This window comes from Echeneis naucrates, chromosome 24, assembly GCF_900963305.1.
Source record: "Echeneis naucrates chromosome 24, fEcheNa1.1, whole genome shotgun sequence".
Taxonomy (NCBI): Eukaryota; Metazoa; Chordata; class Actinopteri; order Carangiformes; family Echeneidae; genus Echeneis; species Echeneis naucrates.
The window spans coordinates 7,404,824-7,427,585 of NC_042534.1; the positions used below are offsets into that span (position 1 = coordinate 7,404,824).

The 22,762-nt window shown below is 41.2% G+C and overlaps 3 protein-coding genes across 5 annotated transcripts; 1 reads left to right on the forward strand and 2 right to left on the reverse strand.

Annotated features, from left to right (window-relative positions):
- Positions 1-123: 123 nt before the first annotated feature.
- eif2s1b (eukaryotic translation initiation factor 2, subunit 1 alpha b) lies at positions 124-3,798 on the reverse strand. The gene is made up of 8 exons (XM_029495818.1): positions 3,628-3,798; positions 2,492-2,734; positions 1,917-1,996; positions 1,572-1,723; positions 1,332-1,438; positions 1,134-1,231; positions 897-1,040; positions 124-778 (listed from the first exon to the last, which is right to left on the reverse strand). The coding sequence occupies exons 2-8, from the start codon at positions 2,730-2,732 to the stop codon at positions 653-655; spliced, it is 948 nt and encodes a 315-aa protein (XP_029351678.1). The 5' UTR covers positions 2,733-2,734; positions 3,628-3,798; the 3' UTR covers positions 124-652.
- A 46-nt stretch (positions 3,799-3,844) lies between these two features.
- On the forward strand, positions 3,845-6,758 carry atp6v1d (ATPase H+ transporting V1 subunit D). Its single transcript, XM_029495819.1, has 9 exons — positions 3,845-4,068; positions 4,544-4,661; positions 4,775-4,854; positions 4,927-4,994; positions 5,084-5,128; positions 5,224-5,327; positions 5,647-5,713; positions 5,824-5,902; positions 6,039-6,758. The coding sequence occupies exons 1-9, from the start codon at positions 4,028-4,030 to the stop codon at positions 6,181-6,183; spliced, it is 747 nt and encodes a 248-aa protein (XP_029351679.1). The 5' UTR covers positions 3,845-4,027; the 3' UTR covers positions 6,184-6,758.
- A 135-nt stretch (positions 6,759-6,893) lies between these two features.
- On the reverse strand, positions 6,894-22,015 carry pals1b (protein associated with LIN7 1, MAGUK p55 family member b). 3 transcript variants are annotated; one of them, XM_029495817.1, is made up of 14 exons: positions 21,816-22,015; positions 18,408-18,889; positions 17,681-17,889; positions 15,298-15,375; positions 12,812-12,919; positions 12,196-12,357; positions 11,163-11,240; positions 10,888-11,071; positions 9,722-9,790; positions 9,525-9,596; positions 8,860-9,021; positions 8,506-8,708; positions 8,194-8,304; positions 6,894-7,884 (listed from the first exon to the last, which is right to left on the reverse strand). In XM_029495817.1, the coding sequence occupies exons 2-14, from the start codon at positions 18,733-18,735 to the stop codon at positions 7,708-7,710; spliced, it is 1,941 nt and encodes a 646-aa protein (XP_029351677.1). In that variant the 5' UTR covers positions 18,736-18,889; positions 21,816-22,015; the 3' UTR covers positions 6,894-7,707. The 3 variants fall into 3 exon arrangements, with proteins under 3 accessions (XP_029351677.1, XP_029351675.1, XP_029351676.1); XM_029495815.1 differs by having other exon boundaries at positions 12,812-12,931; XM_029495816.1 differs by lacking the exon at positions 21,816-22,015 and adding an exon at positions 20,570-20,718 and having other exon boundaries at positions 12,812-12,931.
- Positions 22,016-22,762: the final 747 nt, after the last annotated feature.

Below are 22,762 nucleotides of genomic sequence, written 5' to 3' on the forward strand. Positions count from 1 at the left end.
CCCTCATTTGTTTCCTGCACCTGATTGTCCACAAATTCAGCCTATTCAGAACAAATGGAATTTGAGAAAATCCCTCTAGAGCTAAATGGCTACAATGATGTGACAGTTGCTGACAAAGACGCATTGAGATCAAAACTTCCGGAGCTTTATTGATGCCATGTGAGCTGAACAAGAGCAGGTCTTTGCAGTAAAAACCCTTAAACTAGAAGAGAAACAGCACAGTCAAATCCCCAAACGGACCTGTGCGTTGCCTCCAAAAATCAATTTACATCCAGTGACCAGCCAGAAATGAAGCGCCATGGATACTGAAGACACTGAGCTCTTAAAGCAAGTCGCAAGTGAAGGCCACTGCTTGTAAACAGCTTTTCGTTTTAGGATTATTTATTCAAATCAGTGTACTTAAAAATAGAAACTATAATGTGTAATTGGTAATTCAAATTGTCCTAGTGTCCATGTCTGAGTAAGAAGTATTTTGAGACAATCCTCTGAGACAAATCCTGCCAATGAACAAACCTGAATGTTTGCCAATGAACGATTAACACCAGTTAATGTGTGTAATGTGAAAGTTAACTTCTGTTGGACTGAGCTGCTGTAGCCATGTCCGTCCACATTTACTCCTTCGATACTCCCACCAGCCTTCCGAGGAGTGACTCTAGTCCTCTGTTTTGGCCTCCATCTCTTCTGCGTCGTCATCTCCGTCCACCTCAGCATTCTCCCGCTCTAACCGCTCCAGCTGCCGGGCGAGCTCTGTCTCATCCGTGTCCGTCACCACCTTGGGCTGAAGTGTCACAATTCATAGATAAATGACAACTCTTGGATCAATTTAACTCAATCTTTGAAAAGCTAAGTCTCAACAAACTAAATACTGAAGAGACACTAGAAAGAAGGCTGCTCACCTCCATCTGGATGTTGAAGACACCTCTCTTCTCTTCAATCTTCTCCTTGATAGCAGCCATGGCCTGGTTAAGGACAGACAGGCCCTCTGTGCGCTCCAGAGTGGTGGTCGTCATCACGTAGCGAGGGGGAGCGATCAGGTTGATCTGTCAATCACAAGATCACGTCAGTCTGACAAAAAAACAAAAAGACAACTGCAGAAGATTTGCACTTAAAAGTGGGGGCTGGAGGAACATTACCTTGATGGGCATCGCCTCTGTGGAACAGCTGAGTCCAGCCCTCAGAGCTTCCTTCACAGCATCAATGCCCTCATACCCGTAGCATGCAACTTCAATATCTGGGGGTGGGAAGATGGGGATAAAGGTTACATCTTATTTCAGCAGCTTCGCTGTTAGAGCCTAAATAAAGATGCCACTACACAGTCAGTGACCTTTTACCTGCTCTGATTTTCACAGCCTGTGGAGTGAGTCGCCTGTTGATGTTATCAATCAGCACACTCCTCTCCTCCTCCGTTAATTCCAGACCATCCAGAATGGCGGGATCTCTGGAGGATGGAAACAAATCTGTCTTATTTAACTTCAAAGGAAAATGTAGGGATATTTCCTTTTGCCACTTTAAGAAGAGACAACAAAGAGAATCCAGGTCTATGAACAGAGAGACTTGAAACATCGACTTACGACACGGCCTGTTTGAAGACATCATAAGCGCCGTATCCTGGCCGTTTGTATTTCTCATCAAAGACCCAGGCGGTGCGCTGGTACAAGCTTTCTAGCTGCTCATCCTTACTGTACTCCAGCACCTCAGCCACATGCCGCAGGATGCTGTACACCTGGAAAAACAACAGCTAGAGTCAGCTCGAACATTAACACATTTCAGCGCTTTCAGATATTCAACATTATCAAGTTGCTAACTGCAGTCTAGTCGGCAAAATCGCTCAACTTATTTAAGTTGAGATGCGATTCAATGTTGATATAGTTTGAATGTTTGAGGAACAGGAATAAGACCAACCCTGAGTGACTTACAGTTTTAGATTTGGTGAATTTATCTTCACACTTGATGGCCTCCTCTGGGGAAACTCTTCTTTTTGATAAATCAATGTATCCTGAAAAGAAAGGAGTGAAAAGGTGCAGATACTATAAACATAAGTTAAGACTTCACAAAAAGAAACAAATCAATTTTAACTCAATTATCCAAATAGTTCACTTGTTGAATGACGTTTCACGTCGTGTTTGGTTTTCTCTTCTTCCAGCTGCAGCTGGTGAGGTTAAATGAACGATTTCAGATTTTCAGTTTTCAGATTTTAAGCAATCTAACTACCTACACATCTTCTGTCTTCTTAAAAGGCCTGATAAGCAGCTGCCATGACTTACATTGTATCTTATCTGAAGATAAGAATGACTTCACAGTATGGTTAGATGTACAATGTTACACCACAGTATATCTATCAATGACTAAGCTTAGTCAGAAGAATATTCCTTAAAGTTTTGCAGCACATCATCAGATGATGCTGATGATGATGATGATTACGTTTACTCCCCCAGCAGCCAAAAACACACCAACTCAACAGAGGTTTAGTTCCACAGCCGGCTACACTCACCCTTTTCTTTATCTACTCGGATGACAACCACACACTCATTGCGCCCGATGCGGATGAGCTTGTTGATGGAGCGGATACGTCGACGTGATAGCTCACTCAGGAGGATCATGCCCTCGATGTTGTTGTACTCCAAAAGGCTGACGTAGGCACCCATCTCAGCGATGGACCTCACATTCACCATCACGACATCCTCCACCTCTGGGAACCGGTGCTGGTAAAATCGACAGCTGAGCCCCGGCATCGCTGAGACAGAAGACACAACAGGACACAAAAGTTTTAATACTTAAAGCAGACAGTGTGGCAGAGGTTTGAATTGCACTTAGATATTTTATTGGAGCCTTCACACACTTTAAAACCCACTAAGCTCTCTGAAGCAAAGCACAGACTTGTCCCCACAAATATCCAACAAACCAAGCTTATCTGCTGGAAAAAAAAAAGGGGGGGGGGGGGGGTAAATTTACACGTATCAAACCTGGAGATGTGATTTCATGGCTCTTGGATATTTGTGGGGAAAAATACATTCCATTTCGGACCTGGACATGTTATAAACCCGGAGGAGGAGGAGGACTTCTCATCGCTTCATTAAGGGCTTCATGTCTGACTTGTGTTAAAATCCATTGAGATGGTTCCTAATAATAATAATAATAATAATAATCTGCTCTAAATGGTTAAAAACCTGTTGACAAAATACTAGAGACACCCCTCAACACGACCAACATGACCAAGTGTTTTATCGGCCCATTTGTCCACCCATGTGTGAGAGATTATCCTGAAGAAGGTCTCAGTGAACCAGCAGCGGAGCTTTATTTCATATTTCAGTCTGAATGGCTGATGCAATGCAGACAAACGAAGGAGCTCCTGACTGACGGCATTAAGAGCGAAACACGGAAACATACAGGCGCTTCGTGCACTTAGTTTGACAGCACCGCAGCGGGTTTATCTGGTAAAATTCATCCCAGTAAACCGGGAACGACTGCGCCTTCATCATCTTCCGTTAGCTTCCCAGCTGGTTCACATCTCACATGCGGCACATGCAGCGCTGCCGTGGCTAACGGTCAGCTAGCTGCTAGCCTGCTAGCTCCCCCGTCTGCTGCCCACCGGCCGTCAAAAAGCTCCCTCTGTCAGAAATAACTCACCTGTGTCATATGGTTACAGGCCTTTACGTTGGAATGTGTGGTGCTGGTAGTGTTTAGATGTCCGAATGTGACTTCTTTCGGGTTTTTCTTGAATGAAGAACTTGGGCCCGCTACCTCACATTCATGGGTGTGCTAATTTTTCGACCCGGAAAAGATCGAGCGAGCTCTGGGACACGCGCATGTGCAGAGCGAGTGGGGTTCGGTCACATGACCAGAGAGCAGCTGATCACCACGGACGGAGAATCGTACAAGATCACGACCGTCAGCTCCGTCTGTGCGGCTAATCCTGCAGCAAACACGGCGCTTCTCTCCAGTATATGTTCCGATCGTTAAAGTCCGACTGAAGCTAACGTTTCCGCTTTTTTAAGGAGACAATAATCATCGACCAAAAGACGACAAGATGTCTGGAAAAGACAGGATCGACATATTCCCCTCCAGAATGTAAGCAGCCCCTTTTCAAGCTAGTTGCTAACCTGATGCCGTTTTCTTGATTTGTTGCTTTCCAGCCTCTCAGGTTGATAACTTCCTGTTCACACGTGCATGTTTCTGGAATAAGTCTACTTTATGTGACTCCCTGATGGCGTTTAAAAGAGGAAGAGTCCCTCTGTTGTCATGTGATGCCTCTAACATCACCCCAGCGTGAGCTGTCAGTCAGAGATGCTGTCTGGAAAAACCTACAGATAGTCAAAGTTTTGACTTCAACCTTGTGTTTTTACAAGGTCTGATCAGTTTAACACATTGATTCAGTCAGAGAGAGAGAGGGGGAATGAGTTCTGGTGAACTTGGCTGGAAACATCAGTTCTGTGGTGAGAGTATAAATCACTGAGACCAGGGGGATTGTGATAAAGCATTTAAAATGTGCGTGTTGTTATTTATTTCTTCGTTTTTTGTTGTTTTGTTTTTCTTGATGTTGCAGGGCTCAGACCATCATGAAAGCTCGGCTGAAAGGGGCACAGACTGGACGCAACCTGCTGAAGAAGAAATCTGATGCCCTCTCCATGCGCTTCCGTCAGATCCTTCGCAAAATTATTGAGGTCAGGAGTGCATCCGTTTAAGATCACTGTATTAATAAATAAAATGACAGCCAAGTGTCTTTCTCCTTGGTTCCTCCTAAATGTGGACTTTGTCGTCTCACCTGTTCCTTTAGACTAAGACCAAGATGGGAGAGGTGATGAGAGAGGCGGCCTTTTCTTTGGCTGAAGCCAAATTTGCAGCTGGAGACTTTAGGTGAGTCTGATTACAGTGAAGTAGTGTGTTCTTATGGATTACAGTAACTTATTTCTGTAACTCTGTCCGCAGCACAACTGTAATCCAGAATGTCAACAAAGCCCAAGTGAAGGTCCGAGCCAAAAAAGACAACGTGGCAGGTAACTTAAAAAAAACTACAAGGTGACCTTTTCTAAATCCCCGCTGATGGATCAGACATGTTCTTATGTGCCCTGTGACCGTCTTTCAGGTGTAACCCTACCAGTTTTTGAGCACTACCAAGAGGGCGGGGACAGTAAGTCGTGCCTCCGTTGTGAATTGGCTTTGAATCCACGTCATGTTTCAGTTCGGAAACAAAGAGAAAGTTGACACCTTTGCTACTTCTACCAGGTTATGAGCTGACTGGTCTGGCCAGAGGAGGAGAGCAGCTCTCAAGGTTGAAGAGGAACTATGCCAGAGCTGTGGAGCTGCTGGTGGAGTTGGCCTCCTTACAGGTAGGTGGCGCTGTTACAAATAGGCCTTGTTTGTTGTCTTTCTTCTGTCACTTTAAATTTAACCATTGGGGTAATATGTTCTGATTTTACTGCTTTACTTCAGAAAAATTTTTACCCTACCATAAATATTGGCTGTTAGTTTAATCCCAGCTTCAGTCCTTTCAATGCTGCCATAATAATGAACCAATTGTATAAAAAAATGAATAAAACTTACTTTGCAAGAGTAGTATTTTTTATGTTATTTTATGTATCACAATTTTTTAATGACATTGAAGTTTGGTGTGATGTGAGTTTAAAAACTTTGACACTCTGTTCACAGACATCCTTTGTTACTCTGGATGAAGCGATAAAAATTACCAACCGCCGTGTGAATGCTATTGAGCATGGTAAAATTCACAATATATCAAATTGTTGTCCTTTTTTTTTTCTTTTAAATCCCAAACACCATAAAAGTAAAGATGTTAATGCAGTTAACATGATCTTCATCTCTTGTCAGTGATCATCCCCAGGATTGATCGCACCCTCACCTACATCATCACAGAACTGGACGAGCGAGAACGAGAGGAATTCTACAGGTGAAAGCTTTTTATTAAAGAGCTCATATATTACAGAGTTTTACCTTGTTGCTTTTACGATTTAACTGTTTACTTTAACAGAGTTTGGTTGTTGTTGCACCTATTATTATTATTATTATTATTATTATTATTATAGGCTAAAAAAGATCCAGGAGAAGAAGAAGCAGCTCAAGGAAAAGACGGAACTGGAGATTGCGGCTCGCCTGGCTAAGCTGGGTCCCATCGCAGAGCCCGCCAACATGCTGACAGAGGAGATGGATGAGGACCTGCTGTTCGAGTGACGGGCCTTTCCTTCAGGTCAACGGTCACCAACTTCAACCATTACCCTATTTATTCTGTGCCTGTCTGGCCAAGTTTATCTCTTCTCATGCAAGTGATTGAAAGATGTTTTTTTTTTTTTTGTGTATGTATCGTTGATTTGTTCCATGATGTCACTGTTTGAAGGTACTGTGTGTTTCCGTATTTGTCACCAAACTGCACCAAAGTGTTGTCGCACTTGGCGGTTATACAAATGAGTCAATTAACTGTTATAAAATGATGTAACAAATGAGAAAATATGTTTACACATGATTTGTGTACACAAGTGATCAGTGTGACTAATCAACTTGTAGATACTTCAGTTTGCCCACAACATTTAGAGCCCCTGCATGCTGTAAAGCTTAAGGTGGTTGTAGGTTTCTAATGTGAGTGTGTGCTGTGCAGGCCCATCCCACCACTGACCTCGTATGGTGGGGTTTATTGTTCCGTCATTTCAGCAGGATGTTTAGCACTGCACCCTAATGTGACCCCGCTGTAACATCTTTGTAAGGCAATAAGGCTCAAGACTTCATCCAAATAAAGATGTTCTTAATATTCAGCCACTGTTTGGAACATCAGCTGAGCATTTTCTCAGCTGTGACTCACCTCTGTGATGAACGGCAGCCATTTTACACCAGAGTGTCACACAGTAGATTTGATTACATATTTGCAAAGTCCGAGTTAGTTAGCATTTTTGTTTACAGACCAATAATCTCAAGCATCTGAAGTTAATACTGATATCCAGGATGTAACACTTGTTCAAATATGTATCAGGTTTTATTAACATTTTCCAGAGTTGTGCTTATAAATTAAGAGGTACCCTGCAGAGAAACATGATGTTTGGTTTATACAATATGGGTAAAAAAGAGGAACAACCTCAGCAGTAGTTTTCTGCATGATACACTGATAATAATGACCAGCTATAGACAAAACCTTTTTTTAAAGTTTGTTCAATGACACATGAGACAACACAAACTAATACTGATCTTGGTGCAGGTTTCAGCGGACGGTACCTTTGTGTTTTTGTTACACTGCAACTACTTTAAGCACGAGAGCTTTTCCTTTGTGTGGTTCCCTTACAGATGTCTGCAGGATCAGGAAGCAATTCAATAATCATGACAACACTCCCAGCAGAGTGTTTCAGTCACACAAAATACAGCAATAAAATATTTTGTCTAGAAAATATATATTTACAATTATAAATAACTATTAGAAATATGATAAAAATATTTCTATTGCTTTGATCAATGACTTTGCATAAAACTGGGAAATAAAGAACCTTAATAAGACCCCCCCAAAAAAGAGAGACAAAGAATGAAAAAAGGAAATCACCCAAAGAAGAAACATACCAACAGCTGTCCCTGTAATGTAGTAACAACCACCTCCTCTAAAAGCAAGGAGAATGTGCAATTCACCAGTGTCCGTCCTGTATTCTTTAAAATTTCCAGGAATATCAATAGTTTGCCTCTTCTTACCCTGAGACTTATTGCAGTGCGATCCTGTGACCTCTAGCACAGCCAGGAGGTGGGCACCCACTGTGGCTCTGTATCGAGCTTGTCTATGAGCCTGTGCAGCTCGTGGAAAGCCTGGTCAGGATCCATGTTCACGATGGTTGCATCAAAAAAGTGACCGAAGTTGTGCTCCATCTCACGGGCCTTTTCAATGACCTCCTTCAGCTCCTCTGGCTGTGCACAGAAAGCCAGACCACAGTTTAAGAAGGTGGGAGGGCATTGGATATGAATCTTAAAACCTTAATGCTATAATTATTCATTTTACTTGATCTACTTGATATTGATAATTTAACTGCTGCATTTTCTGTATCTGTTATTTCATGACACAATACAATGTTACACTATATATTCAGAGTTTTCATTTGGCTGTTTCCAATGCAACATGAGTTCAAACATTTATGTATATTAAAGCTACAGGAATACGAAACATTTAAAAGGTGAATATTAACTTTTAAGTCAATTTGAAACCAGATGAGCAGGTACCTTTGGAGTTTTGCCTTCTGTGGCCAGCAGGGTGCGTAGTCGTTCCTGAGAAGGAGGAGCGATGAAAATGACATAGGGCTTCAGGTTGGAGGACCGCAGCACCCGCAGTGACTGTCAGGAGGAAGAACAGGGACAAATATATGAAATAAAAACGAAAAGGAGAACAGACTATAAAAAAAATTAGCTGTGTTAGTCAGCAAAAATGAGTTTCAAACACTTAATTTTTTGAGATTTCAGGAGATGAAAAAACTATTTTTAATTAATATGTTAGAGACAGAAACAATGCTGACAGTTGTCCTAACAGTCTCTTACCCTCGTGTGCAGGCACAGCAAACAGATGCGTCCAGAGTTGATGATGTGCCGGACTGAATCAGTGCTGGTGCCGTACAGGTTCTTCTCATATTCCCCTGATTCTATGAATTTCCCTGCCGCCAAGTCAGTCTCAAAGGAAGGCCGGCTCACAAAATGGTACTCTCGTCCATTTCGTTCATGTATTCTTGGGTTTCTTGTTGTGTCTGAGTCATGAAAACAAAATTTTTTAATAAAGGCCACTTAAAAAATTGACAAAAGCTGGTTTTATTTTGAATCCTTTACTGAATCACATTTCTGCTTTTTCCTCCTTTGAACACTGCCATGTTCCCAGGCCTTGCCAAAATTTGAACTTACGTGGCACTGCAACAGCAAACTTTTCTGGTTCGATGGCAAGAAGTCTCCGGCGCAGCTCATCATGGCCACTGTTTGTTGGCCCTATCAGAGCTATGGGCCGTTTACGATTGGCAGGCTGGTGATACAGGGACATCTCCTCATAGGTCAGAATGTCATCATAGTCTGAGAAGACAGTTCTGGTTAATGCACCATCCTTGACCAACTTACTAAACACCTTGAAGCTCTTCTGTTCTGTCACTTACTCTGACCTTTGACCTGTCTTGGGAGTGAAAGAGGTGAAAGGATTTATAGACCTACAAAATATAATGTGTGAACTAATCACGTGCCACAAACCATTTAGGCACCTGCTGGTCGCCTGTTGGTGCCGACTCTGATCCCGTTTGTGAAGACAGGACTAATCTGACTTGTGACACACCGAGTCTGGACAAGCTGCTGTGAGAACGACAGGATGTGTCAACTCTAGCTAACGTGTGGGGTTAATACTGACAGTGTGTGGACACTTGGCAGCTGCTCAGTACAGAAGCACTCTGTCACATGTGGTAAATGAGGAGCGACAGCAGGAGAAATTTTGTGGGTAAAGTGTGCAGTTTAGAAAAGGGAGCACTTTCTTAAACCAGCTGCCCACTTCTCAATTTGCTAAAAAGAGAAAAGGTAGTGAGCCTTACCAGTGTTTTTGGTGAAGTTTGATGTGCTCTTCTTCCTCTGTTTCTTGTTCTTCTTTGCATACCAAAGTTTACCTGACATAAAAATTTAGGTTTGAGGCTTATTTCTCTTCTTTCCACAACACTGCAAATGGCTAGAGTGAATGCAGAATGTTTCAGTTTGCAAAACGTATCTGTTCTTTTTAACATTATTCACTCACCTTGCTGCTCTCTAGTCTTGTCTGTAATAGTTTTCTTCAAGGACTCTCTCTGTTGCTGGAAGCTTTTCCCTGAGAAAAGAGAGAAGAAACAGGGCAACTACTTAACACTGCAAATAAAGACATGCAATTCCAGTGTGTTTTCCATTTCAAAAGCTCACATTCGTCATAAGAAATGTTTCCAAACATTTTAGTCTGTGTTCAACAAAACATTTCACCTGAGAGCTAATGGATAACAGGCATCACTGAATGCACTGGACCTCTGTGTTATATACCTACAAATTGTAAATATTACAGTTTGTAGACATAAATATTTTGTCATACTCTTCCTTTCCATACAAGCAGAGGAGAAAGAAAGACAACGTCCTTCTTTTCACTTCCAGCGCTTAACCTAATTTTCCTCCAGCTACAAAAGGCCTGGGTCAAAGTTTAATCACAAATAATTCTAGGTGTTCGTTTTAATCTGCTTGATGTGCCAGATGGATGGTGTTTCCTGCCAGGGTGGTATATTCGTAGATCCAGGTTACTAGTCACAGATAAGTTTCAACCACCTCTCTGTGACTGTATTCGCACACGCTCCTTAACCAGAAAGCACATTATGACAGGTTTGTGGTTTTTGAATTATGTGTGAATTAAGTTTTTATCTTTTTAGGTGAGTTAACCCATTAACCATTTTTAGTGAAATGAAATTAACAAAATTTAAAAGACAAGCATGCCCCCTGTTTGTCTGGCAGTTCAGCCTTTTGCATGTTTCACCACAGCTTCTGATGTTTAGTCTCCCAACAGGAACTCTGTTAGTATCCAGCTCCAGGTGTGTTGTTCCTCTACTGACTTTGTGAGTCATATAAACAACTGAAGCTGTGAAGATATCAAACAGCCTAAATGCCAAAAGCATGTATACAAATGGTGCATATTAAAAAATAAATGACTGCATGTACTATATGTGGAAAAACCATAACAAAAGTTGAGTTGGCACTTTGAACAATGTGTTGTAGTTCACTGCTTCATATTCTATGAATATCTCATTTGTATTCAAAGAGACCACATGAAACACATTATGCATTTGCCATACCTTTATATGATTTTTTTGCAGATGTGTTTTGAGTTGTTATATACATTTCTGATGAAGTATGTTAAATATTAATATTCAGCCCCAGCCTGTTCCCTACCCGGAATGAGTCCAGCTAGCGGCTGGTTGTCTTCATCCCCGTCCCTGTAGGCCTGCCACCAGTTGGGGTCATCCTGGCTGATAACGTGGAGGATATCTCCTTTCTGGAAAGATAGGCCCAGCTCCCGACATGGCACGAAGGGGTCATCAGAGGGGTCATAGTCAAAGTAAGCTCGTACATGCATCTGAGGAGAGGGTTTACAATGTCAAGGTTGGTATTACATGCATGCAGACAGCCAGTCTCACACACACACAGCCACATCATTAGAGACTTACCACAGTCTGCCTGTGTGGAGCAGGTTTAATCTGTGAGCTTGGGATGAGGAGGAAGGTCAGAGTGCCATGCATTTGTTGCTGATGGAAAAGACGAGATGCAATAAATTAAACATGACAGGAGAAGCATCTCCATAAAAGGAAATATCTTACTGATTAAATCTACCCAGGGGCTCAAACCTTTTGTACTTTTTATGCAGAAGAATGTATATTATTTTTTGACAGAGAACATATATTCAGAAACACCTACTCAAGTATTTATAGGGAATTATAATTTCGCTAAAAAAACATTTTCTTTCAGAACTGAATGTAGTCAGAAGTCAGTTATTTAAGTTCTTTAGTTAAGATTATAATGACTGTTTATCCCAATAATTACACATCAAAAGGTCTAATGCTACTTTTGCTGCACTATTTCAAAGATTTGTTTGATCAATAACTCCAAAAAAAACTTCATTTTCTACAGCATGGTTGTTGAGTATGTATGTCTAGTGTGGAAAAAAAACAACATCAATCACCAAATAAAATTTCAGAGGACGTTGGCATCAAGGCAGCGTAGTGGTTATTGCTGTTGCCCCACAACAAGAAGTTTGCAGGTTCAGTTCCTGGCCTGGGGTACGTTTGTGTACCCTGCGTACCCCAACCTAACATCGCTGGGGTTAATTGGTCACTCTAAATTGTGCGTATGTGTGAGTATGAGTGGTTGTTTGTCTGTCTGTCTTTGTGTGTTGACCCTGCGATGGACTGACGACATGTCCAGGGTGTACCCTGCCTTTGCCCAGCGTGATCTGTGTGAGCTGGGATTGGCAGCCCCCGCGACCGGAAACGGATAAAGCATTCAAAGATGAATGAATGAAAAACATGGACATACAGACAGCCCATTTTGAATGGATTCAATGGTATAAGATCTATATCATTTTAGATTTCTAAAGACTGAACATATACTCAACTAGTTACAGGAAATTAAAATGAACTCAACTTAATTATAATAAACAATCTCAAAAAGCATGATAAGTTCTTGGCCATCTCTGACCCTCACCAGTAAGTCGTGTACTTCATTAACATGTTTCCCACGTATTGGAATCCCGTTAATCTCCAAGATCTCGTCTCCCTCACTTAGGAGGCCGCTCCGCTCTGCTGCTCCGCCTTTGACCACACGACTCACCACCACACTGTCCATGTCATTACGAACTGTTGCACCCTGACAGACACACAAACACACACCCAGTTCATTCACAATTTTACAAGACAAGTGACACATTTGGTTGTTGATGTGTAAATGAAGCACATGAAACAGATCCTTTTCTGCAAAGTAACACTGAACAGAAAGATGTGAGTCTAAAAGATGGAGAGGCAACAGCCTGAGCAGAAAGAAGGATATCACATACAGCAGACATCATTGTGTTATTGCTAATGCTTCCAGTTGGTTGTCTGAAATTTATACTGTCAGACATTTAGCTACCTTCTTCGTGCACTGATGCTGCAACCCTTCCACTGGATTTATGCACAATATACAAAGTGCATTGGAACACTGATTTACAGCTTTGACAATTCAGTTATAAGGCATGATTCAGTTTTTAAACTGCTGAGACACTGAGAAAGTATAAACAGACATTCAAACAGTGGGAACACATGGCTGAAAAAGACTGTCTTACCAGTGGAGTGTCACGGGCCTTCTCTAGCCGCACCAGTTTAACTGTCTCTCCAAGGTACTGGGTCACATTTTCCTCTGCCATTTCCTGCCCTGCCACACTGTCATGGGCCTGCATCAATGCCTGCCACATAAAACATACACACATAGAGATAAACAATACATACAGACAAAACCACAGGTGGGAAGAAATAGGAGAGGGCATTGTGAGATAAAAAGTCTGAATTGGTCATGCTCTTTCTGAACGGTATGGTTGGCATGGAAAAAAATATCCTAAATGTGGCACATTTTCAGTTGAACTGAATGCTTAATGGTTTGTGCTTGTTCAATAAAAGAGAAGCAATGCCACAAGCGATGTTTCCTTAGACCTGCACCTGCCACCCATCTTTTCTAACAAGAGCTGTCAGCAAGCCACCTCTAAGCCAGAAATAATACAGCAACTGCTTCTTCATTTCATTTAATGTGACAAGCACACCGTATACAACAATTAATAACTGTTTGTCAAAATTAGTTTCTCTGTGCTGCAGCGGCTGAACCTGGGAGAGCGGAGAACAGGCTAAGCTTTGCCGTAAATGCAATCTGTCTTAATCTCCCTTTGCATTTAAGAGTCTGGATTCACTGTCATCAATCATCAAACACCTTTGGCTTCCGTGCTTGTGAGGATAATGTGTCCTCAAATGGTGAAAGGGGCTTGGACTTCCTCTAACACATGTACCTGTCTCTATTTGTTTTGGGTGCGAGACTGTTTACCAGGGCAGTCAACAGGGTTGACTCATGTGATGCTCTGGTTTCCTGCAGCGAAACCAACATAATCTGCTCCACTTTCAGTGCCACAAGGCGGGCTCACATCACATCATGTAGCCCCTGCTGGCTGCATGGTTCCGACTCAGTGGAGGGGTTAACAGGCCGGTTGGAGAATTGGTAGTTCACACGGTCACATGGGTCAAACATTAGTCCCCCGGCGTTTACTCGTCAAGACCTTCATCCGTAAAATCACAACAGAGTCATCCACCTGAGACCTTTTCTCACCTTACTGCCTCACTAATGGACGAAGACAACCTGATAATGTGACTAAATTTTTCCTGCAGAAGAGGCAGTGAAGCTTAAACTGACAAATGTAGAGCATCTGCAGGTGAAGCCACTTCAAAGCAGCACACTCTAATATATTTGTTTCTCTAATGTTGACATAGAAAATGCTGAAAAAGATCGCCCATTAAATGGACATAGATAACCACAATCAAAAGTGTAGGACTTTTTATAATTCAAGTGCTTACACAGCTGTGGACATCGTCTGCCTCTGATGTCTAATCGTTTCTGTAAAGACGGAGCATGTGCCACATCCAAGAGGAAGATCTAAACTGTCCAATTAGTCCAGTTTGTGCCAACAGCAGCCTCAGTAAGATCATTACTAAACAGGTTATGGTCACATTGAAACTGCCTAAACCACAGCCAAGGACATGCAGCTCAAGTGAACAGAGGCATAGGAGCTGTTCCATAAGCAGCAGGGTTGACAGTGTGACAATACAGAGTACTTCCAGGACAGGTATTTTACCTCTTTGCAAACAATTCATTACATTATTCATATATCTTAAATCTTTTTTATTCACTGAAATGAATGGACGTTGTTGCTTTAAACCTTGGATTATTGATAACCCATGTACATTTTATAACTTGGTGTCTGACATAATTTGTCATCAACTGTATGAGTGGAGAATTCCTCTTGCTAGGAGGACAATCTTTTCACCCAGAAGAATGAACCTTAATAAAGACACCAAAAATATGGCTTTCATCAGACTCAACACAGCTACATGCTATGCTCAGCAGAAGTGCACACAAAGACAAAGGCCGTGCCAGATTGTTTACTTTTGGCACTTATTTAAAAATTAATTTTAAGGGAGCTGACAAGCAAGCTGCGGCTAAGAGTATACCAATCATGTTTTTTCATTACCTAGAGAGCAAACCCATATTACCTTGTAATAACCTTTGAAGCAAAATAGCATACAACCTTGAAAATCTTGACTTTTATACACCATTAAATAATAGCCTATAATAAAATTAATGCGGCATGTAGTATTTAATTTGTAAAACAAGCGTCTATTCGAGTGTCCTTGAGCACAACATAAATTCTCAGGGAGCACCAACATGACACGAACTAATGACTTCTTCATAAGGACACTGCTCTATGTGTATCATTTTTTCTTGAAGCATCGTGAACAGTGCCATGAATGTAGGTGCATATGATGAAACTGTCCATGAGTTATCTTGTAGCTGGTGAACTTAAGTCCTATTCTTTCCTCTATAAGTATATGGACTATTCCATACATAACCCTGATCTTTGAACCCTTTTGGAAGCTGAGAGAGAGATACAATTACATGATTCAGGTTTGCAAGGCTCAGCAGACCAGCAGAGCTTCACCGGTCTTAGATTATAATCATATTGTGGGTTAAGGGGCAATATGATAAGTCACAACTGGCGAGCTGATCTCTGACCTGGAGATGAGGATTTGTGAGCAGAGCCCTGAGCTCCAAACCCTCTGTCTGCTGGCTGGACTGAAGAATCTTCTGTACCTGTACAGAAACACAGACACACAGCACTACAGTGAGGCAAAGACAGAGAAAAACTATTTTACTAAAGCAACTGGGTAAAACTATTACTTAAGATGTGAGTGGAAGTGATGGGACGGAATGGCTCAATAAATACTCGTATGCAGTCTAGAAACTAAAATGACAAACACTACTTTAAAAAACATAGATGGGTTATTACTTTAATCATAAGACAAGTGCTTAATGGAAACTGGATATTCAGAGAAAAATGAATACATGAATAAAGATAAATAAAGACATTAAAAAAAAAAACAAAACAAATATGTACATACACAGCACACTCACAATCAGCATTAGGCCACATACTAGTAGCTCACAGCAGGGTTTCACAGTCAAATCAGAAAAGTGCTCAATATCTTCTTTGCTGTAAACTAATGTCTTAAGTGCTGGCTCTTCTCCTTGGAAAAAGAAAATTCCCCCTATGATTCATTTTCTTTGAGTGTGTTTACACATACAACTTGCATTCAACCAAATTTGAGAAGGACATACTGGGAAGGCACCTGCCAAAAATACAAAACACTAGACCTCTCTACCATGACTTCTCAGACTTTCCACTTTATTTGCTTTTCTTTCTCCATTTCTCCATTGCGTGTTTCTATTTAAATCCTTTGGTTCTTGTGTTGATATTTGGTTGGATATGTTATTGTTCTGTGTTTTGGACCAAACAAGAATTAAAAAAAGTCAACTGTTTTCTGCCTCTTCATCCTCCCCTGTTTGAAGCTTAGTTCATCCATTACACTAATCAAAGCTCTCACTAACTAGGTGACGCATTTTCCCCTCCCCCTTAACAGTGCAGCGCCTCAGCCCACTCTGCTGTAAGCCTCTGGAGTTTCTTTTTCTGGCTGCCCAGATCCTTCCTGTGGTGTGTAGCACCACTCGGCCAGTACCAAGGGCTGCTGGGAGATGAGTTTGCCCACTAGCCAATCTCAGCGCCACATGCACAGCCACTTAGTGGAGGCACACTTTGGACTGAAACTTACATGTTGTAAAGAGCTTCAGAAGCTGCGTCCACACACTGACTTACTGTGTGAAGGAAGACAATGTGTTTTGTCTTGTGTCATGACCAAACTAGATCATGTCACCAGCCCCTGAATGTTCAAACTACTCCTGACAAGACTGGAAAAGCAATTCTAGCACTCTAGCACTGCTGCTTTGTGCCCTCTGAATGAACTCTACATTCAAACATGCTCGTAGCAGCGTGTTTTTTCTAAACAAGCCTGACTTTTACCCATCGAGACATCAGCTAGAAATCACGCTGCACCAAAAAGCCTGTATAACATTCTCTCATGTTCCACCTGTCAAATTTGACACTAATCCTGATGAAATGGCTTTTGTGGGTGTAGCTTGCATAAAGCCTTTACCTATTTTACAGAAAACCATATCTCAATTTATGTTTGTTTTTTTGTTTTGGTTTGGTTCTTTCTTTCTTTTTTTTTTTAAACAAGAACTAAGTTGTGTGTGACAGGCTGCATTCAAATTCTCAACCAAGTGGCATATATTTTTGTCAACTAGGAAGCCAGATGTGGCAGATTCCATATTTCCCAAACCTGAAAACTGCCTCCTATTTTCTGGACAGCATTGTCAATTTATTTAAAGAGAAAAGGCAACTGGTAACAACAAACAAACCGAAAACACTTTCATATATTTGCAAAGACATAGGGAGAAAAACCCCATGTTTACATTTTGTTTTATTCCTTTCTCCTGCTCCATTCCTGCCAATCATGTCTTATCCTCACCCCAGTTCTACCTACTTTTTAAATCTTTTCCAGCTCACTCAAATTTCATGCATGGCCCGTATCCCACAAACCCTCACATTTGTTTTCACTCACCTAGTTAACCACAAGAAAATTTACATTTTATAATTATTCAGACTGGCATGGCTGCATTTTGGGCAGGTTTATTGAATTAATCATCACCACCAGCAAAGATATTTCATGCTTCATTGATTCTCCTCAGTTACTTTAGCCATAGAGGTCCTTGCCTCCAAATAAACAGGGTCCAAACCACAAATTAGCAAGTACACTCTATGTGCTCTAATGCACAAACTGCCTCTTTTTTCCACTGCTAGTCTCATGAGGTACAAGTTGGCTTTGTGGCATGGTGAAAAATTTCTAAAATATTAAAGTCAGTTATTTATTATTCTCAGAAAATGCCTGCCTATTCTTTCCAATTCAGTTTCTATTCTTACTGTGGACGGAGTCACAATTTTTATTTTTCAGTGTTAACAACCTGCTTCCAAAGGTTGCCTCAAAATAACCATTATGCGTACCTCCTGGCAGAGATCCTGAGCTTGTGCTGTGAGGGGGGAGGTGGGGCCGACTCTGCTCATCTGCTGAGAAACAGTGCTGTAGATGGTATAGGCATTCCTGAAGTCCTCCTTGGCAAGGAGCTGCATTATCAGCTCAAGATCCTGCTGGCTCTGCGCATCAGTCAGGCTGTGCTGCATACTCTTCAGGGCCTGCAGTAACTCCTCCAGTTCTGACAAAGAGGTGCAAATTGTGAGGAGCGAGCTACAGACACAATGCTGTAGAGAATTGGGACAAAATAACGGAGGTTGGGAGGTTTTTATTAGATGTAAATGTTTATTGTTAGCCAATTTGGTTTATTTTCCTGACAGAATAGCTTGTGAATACAGTGACATCTAGATCTGTAGCCCTTTACTTGTGTATGACAGACACCAAACTTTTATTCTCTAGACAAAATGACAATATCTGGTGCACACAAACCAACACACTGATCAAAAGGGGTGGGCCTCATTTTATGCACTGGTTAGGATGGAGTTATTGTGTTTTTGTGTTCTTGCTCCTTACTCTACATTTGGGACACTCATCGGTGGGAATGGTAGAAGTCTCTCACCAGAAGTCATTGTTTTAACTGAATTTTCTGAAACCTTACAATTACCCATTCTCCTCTTCTTTGCAACCTCCCTTCCTCTTTCCACCCCTCTTGACCACATAAAAACCTCAACCCTAACCCCCTCCCTCCTTTCAACTCACCTGCTAAAGGATCCTGGTAGCAGGTTTCTTTGGTCGCCTTTTCTTTTGCTTCAAAAGTTGGATTGTCAATCCCCACCTTGGGGTTCTGTGACAGCTTCTTCAGCCTCAGTGAAGCGTTGGGGTCAATGTCATGCTTCCCCCTGTTGTCTTCCTCTCTCCTCTTCCTCAGTTCCTCCTGGTAGTGCTGAATCCTCTCCATGTGGGAACTGGAGTGTGGAGATTTGAGAAGGCTAATTTCCTCCCCTGGACAGTCCACGGCCCTCTCCCTGTGGCTCTTGGCCTGACCAGAGGCTTCTTGCACATAGCCGTTCATATGGGATGTGATCATCCCCGCTGCAGCAGCACACGGCTGAAACAGCCACTGTTTACACTGTGATCTGCTTGAGTGCTACGAGACACTGGTGCTGAGACTGCTCAACTCAGGAGCCATAGCTCTCCAGCCGAGGATGTAGATCTTCACGTTCTTTCAATGATTTGTCATCCTGGGGGGAAAAAAAAAAAGTACAAATAGATCATTTTTATTTTAAGTATGTTTAAAAAAAGTGCAGTCTTTTTAAAATGACTCTTGAAAAAGTATAATGGGTGAAAAATAAAGATTAAAAAAACAAAAAACTATTAACCATCATGTTTATGGCATTCTTAGACAGAAGTTATAGACAGAGGTTAAAGGGTTTCATTTTCAGATTAGATACACATCAGTTTGCACATCATTCCCTTGGTTGTCATCACATTCACAGTCTGTGTTTGTATTTGGAAGCTGATCTGATGTTTTTTTCCCTGCAAATGAATACTATTAGTTTTTAATATTTTTTCCCAGATACACTTTTTATTTGCACAAACATTTAAAGAATCCATAGCATAGAGTGATAAGCTTTTCTACAAAGACACAACACATTACTTTGAAACAGCTTATAAATATGTGGACCTGACATTTTCCTTAAAATCTTAAATGTTTTGGACTTTTTTTTTTATCCTATTTTCTAATGGTCTCAAGGTTTATAAATTTGAAGAAAATATTCACCAAATTAACTCAACTAAGTCTTCGTTGCAGCTTCATGTATAGAATTTATGTTTGAATATCAAGTGAATAAATGTTCATTCATTTTAATAGTTAAATTATGTTGTTAAAAATTTCCTTCTGTGGATAAATAAAATTTCACTTAAAGTTTAGAAAAAATTACCTCTTTGCATTCTGATACTTACTGGATCATCATCACTTAAGAGTTAAGCATTACAAATTAATGTATTTTACAAACAAATGTTCACACAATGTTTTATTATAAATGCCAATATTTTTGTTTTTCCTCCTTGTAGTGTTGATCAGGGCCAGCATTTGCTCCTTCCTCCAATACAACACTAATCTTACTTCTAGCACAGAGAGCTCTCTGACCTCAGTCACCTGAAATCCCATCAGTTCACCCTCATCCAGCCTTTTGCTTGGGTTCACATGCCCCCAAATCTCCCCTTTAACTGAACACCTCGATCGAACTATCCATCTGTAGACTGTGTATGGATGGCCAGATAAAGATAGTGGACTGGAATCTGATACATGACATACCTACTACAACTAACATACCCACCAGTCTGGTAGTGGTAAGGATTATAATCTATTTAAGGGCACAGCTACATGTAATAATCTGGATTAGCAAATTCGTAGTATGACTTGGAGTTTGAATTTATTCAGTTTGTGAAAAAAACCCAAACTATCTGTATTTAATAGCAATATTTCACAGCATATCGAAAAAATTGTCTCAGAGTGAAGCATCAAAGTGACTATTGCAGCCAAAAGCATATATATCTCGAGAGTCATAATCTTGTTTTCATCTTTTACATAATTACATTAGCTGTGTTTAAATATGATGCAGATGCTAAGGTTCTGTTTGCCAATTTGTTAGGTCATAAATATATTACAGGCTTTCCACATGCCTGTTCACACATGTCGTGGAACCAGAAATGTGAAAAAGATAATCATTTCCACATTAAACAGTTCTCATTAATACTACATATCGGTTAAAGACATCTTTTAGTACACATAGGGAAATCCCCTCGAGTAGCACAATAATAAACAGAGCTTTGTCAACTACAGTCACCTTTGCAGCTCATGTCATACATGACTCATGTCACCTACCACCACATGGCAGTCCTCCCTCTTGTCTACCTACTTCCCACAGCTAATTACGTCTGGCAGGTCTATCCCCTTGGCTCTTGGTCCAAGCTTCCAAACCCCTCCCCTGCAGAAGCATTTAGCTGGGTTTAGAGCGGCGATGTATGGCTGACAAACAGCAGCGACTGCCAACGGGCCATCTGTTCCTGTGGGCTTAATTAAGCCTGGGATCTCATGCTCTACTCTGGCTCAGTGGCCACAACAGCACTTGAAGGATTTTTGGGGACTGAGGGATGCGGGTAGATGAATGAGAATGACTGGAGGTCACCTAGCCACCTAGACATAAACACACAAGGCAAAGTGAAAAGTTTGTCAATCTCAGTCAGCTACGTGGAACCAGTGGGTGATTATGGAAACACGTGATGGCAAAGTGGAGAGTAAAAACCATGCTCTTACTCATTTCAGCAAGCCAACAAAACAGAAGGTCAAAAATATAAATTCCTTACAAAAAATAGAGGGTTGAGATACACTGATGTACAATCAGGTAATTGAAAAGTATCCCTTTCACCTGTCATTTGTCAACTACATCACCTTTAATGCTATTCACTGTGGTGTGTGAACACAGCGTTTGAGTGAAAATACCTTTTGCGAAAAATGTCATTTTATAGCAGTTGCTATTTTATTTCCATGCAAATCAATGCCTCAGCAGAAGTCATGCTTGCATGATGTGTGTTAAAACCCACTCGATCTGGGTTCTTCTGCTGGGGAAGGTGGGGAGATTAGCAGGAGGGCTTAAGAAAAATGAACCTTAATTTTAGAAAATGTCATCACAGATCCTCCAGTAGACAAAAAAACTAAACTGAATGCTCCTCTTGATGATCTGCTGTACAGCCTGATGATCCTAATTCTAACTATTAAACCAACGTTGCTGCCATTTTATTATGCTTCCCAACTAAACCACATTTTCTACTGCAGTTCTCCTACATATGTGACATCTCCAGACTGGATTTGAACGAGCAGATCTCTGGCTATGATCAGCTTCATTAGTCACCATCCTGTGTTTGGACAACACCAAACTCCTGTCTGGGCTTCAATATAACCAAATGAACTTCTGGGAGGCGCAGTTTAATGAGTCAACAACATCAACTTTACATTTTCTGTGACGAATACACACTTTATCTAACCTAACCCGCCGAGGCAATAATGTGATATGGAGCTGTAAAAACTGTCGGGCGAAAACAAAGAGCCTAGCTTAGCTAACTGCGTAGCTTAACGGCTGCTGTCCCACAACAAGCCGAACTCACCGCTTCAAAAACGGCCACGCACTCCAGCAGGAGCGGTTATTCCTCCATAATCCGACGCCCTGGAAACGTGGAGGTTTGTTCACACACGGCCGGCCGTGAAAGGCGTCTCCGGGTCTCCGGGTCTCCGGGTCTTCACGGCACCACGTTGGGCCGCTGCAGCCAGTTCTGGCCGGGCGGAGTCGGGACACTTGTGGCCATGAACAAACCGAGCCCGGTGTTTTGAGCCGTCGCCCTGGCAACACCGCTCCACAGCGCCCTCCCTTTGTCCCTCCGCCGGACAGGGAACTACCTTCTGTCCCAACATTCAATATATCAATATATCAGTAGATCGATCAGGATTTCTATTGAGGTCACAGTAAACAAGTGTTCAAAAGGTATCAAAAGTAAAAGTAGCCATTTAAAACTGGTCTATAACAAACAACTGGATGTTTTCTTATTTATTCTATGAGTAAAGAACCACTCATGTTGTAGCTGATACTGCTGAACAGCTAGTTTAAATTAATATCTCACAATTTATTTATATTCTTATCAATAATATGAGCCTGCAGAGTCACACGAAATTATGGCAGTCAATTTATGTGGCAGAGTAAAATATACAAGTATAAATATTAAGGAGGACGAGAAATCTTGTTTGTTCATTTGTTGTTTTGGGTTAAGGTTACTGAGAATAGATTTATGGCAAAATGGTCCATTGTGTGAAAGTGTGAAATGAACTGGATATTTTTCAGCTTTATGACTTACTGTATGAGCATTATTTTGATGTAACTATTTTAATCTATAAACTAATTTGTATGTTAACAATACAAGTAATGTTCAACATTGACATTAAATTCTTAATTCAAGCACTAAAATGCATCAAAAAATTGAGCGATATAAGAAGATTACAAGTTCCCCATATAAAGAGAACATTGTTTCCAATGTTGGGTAACAGACTTTTGCTGGTGTTT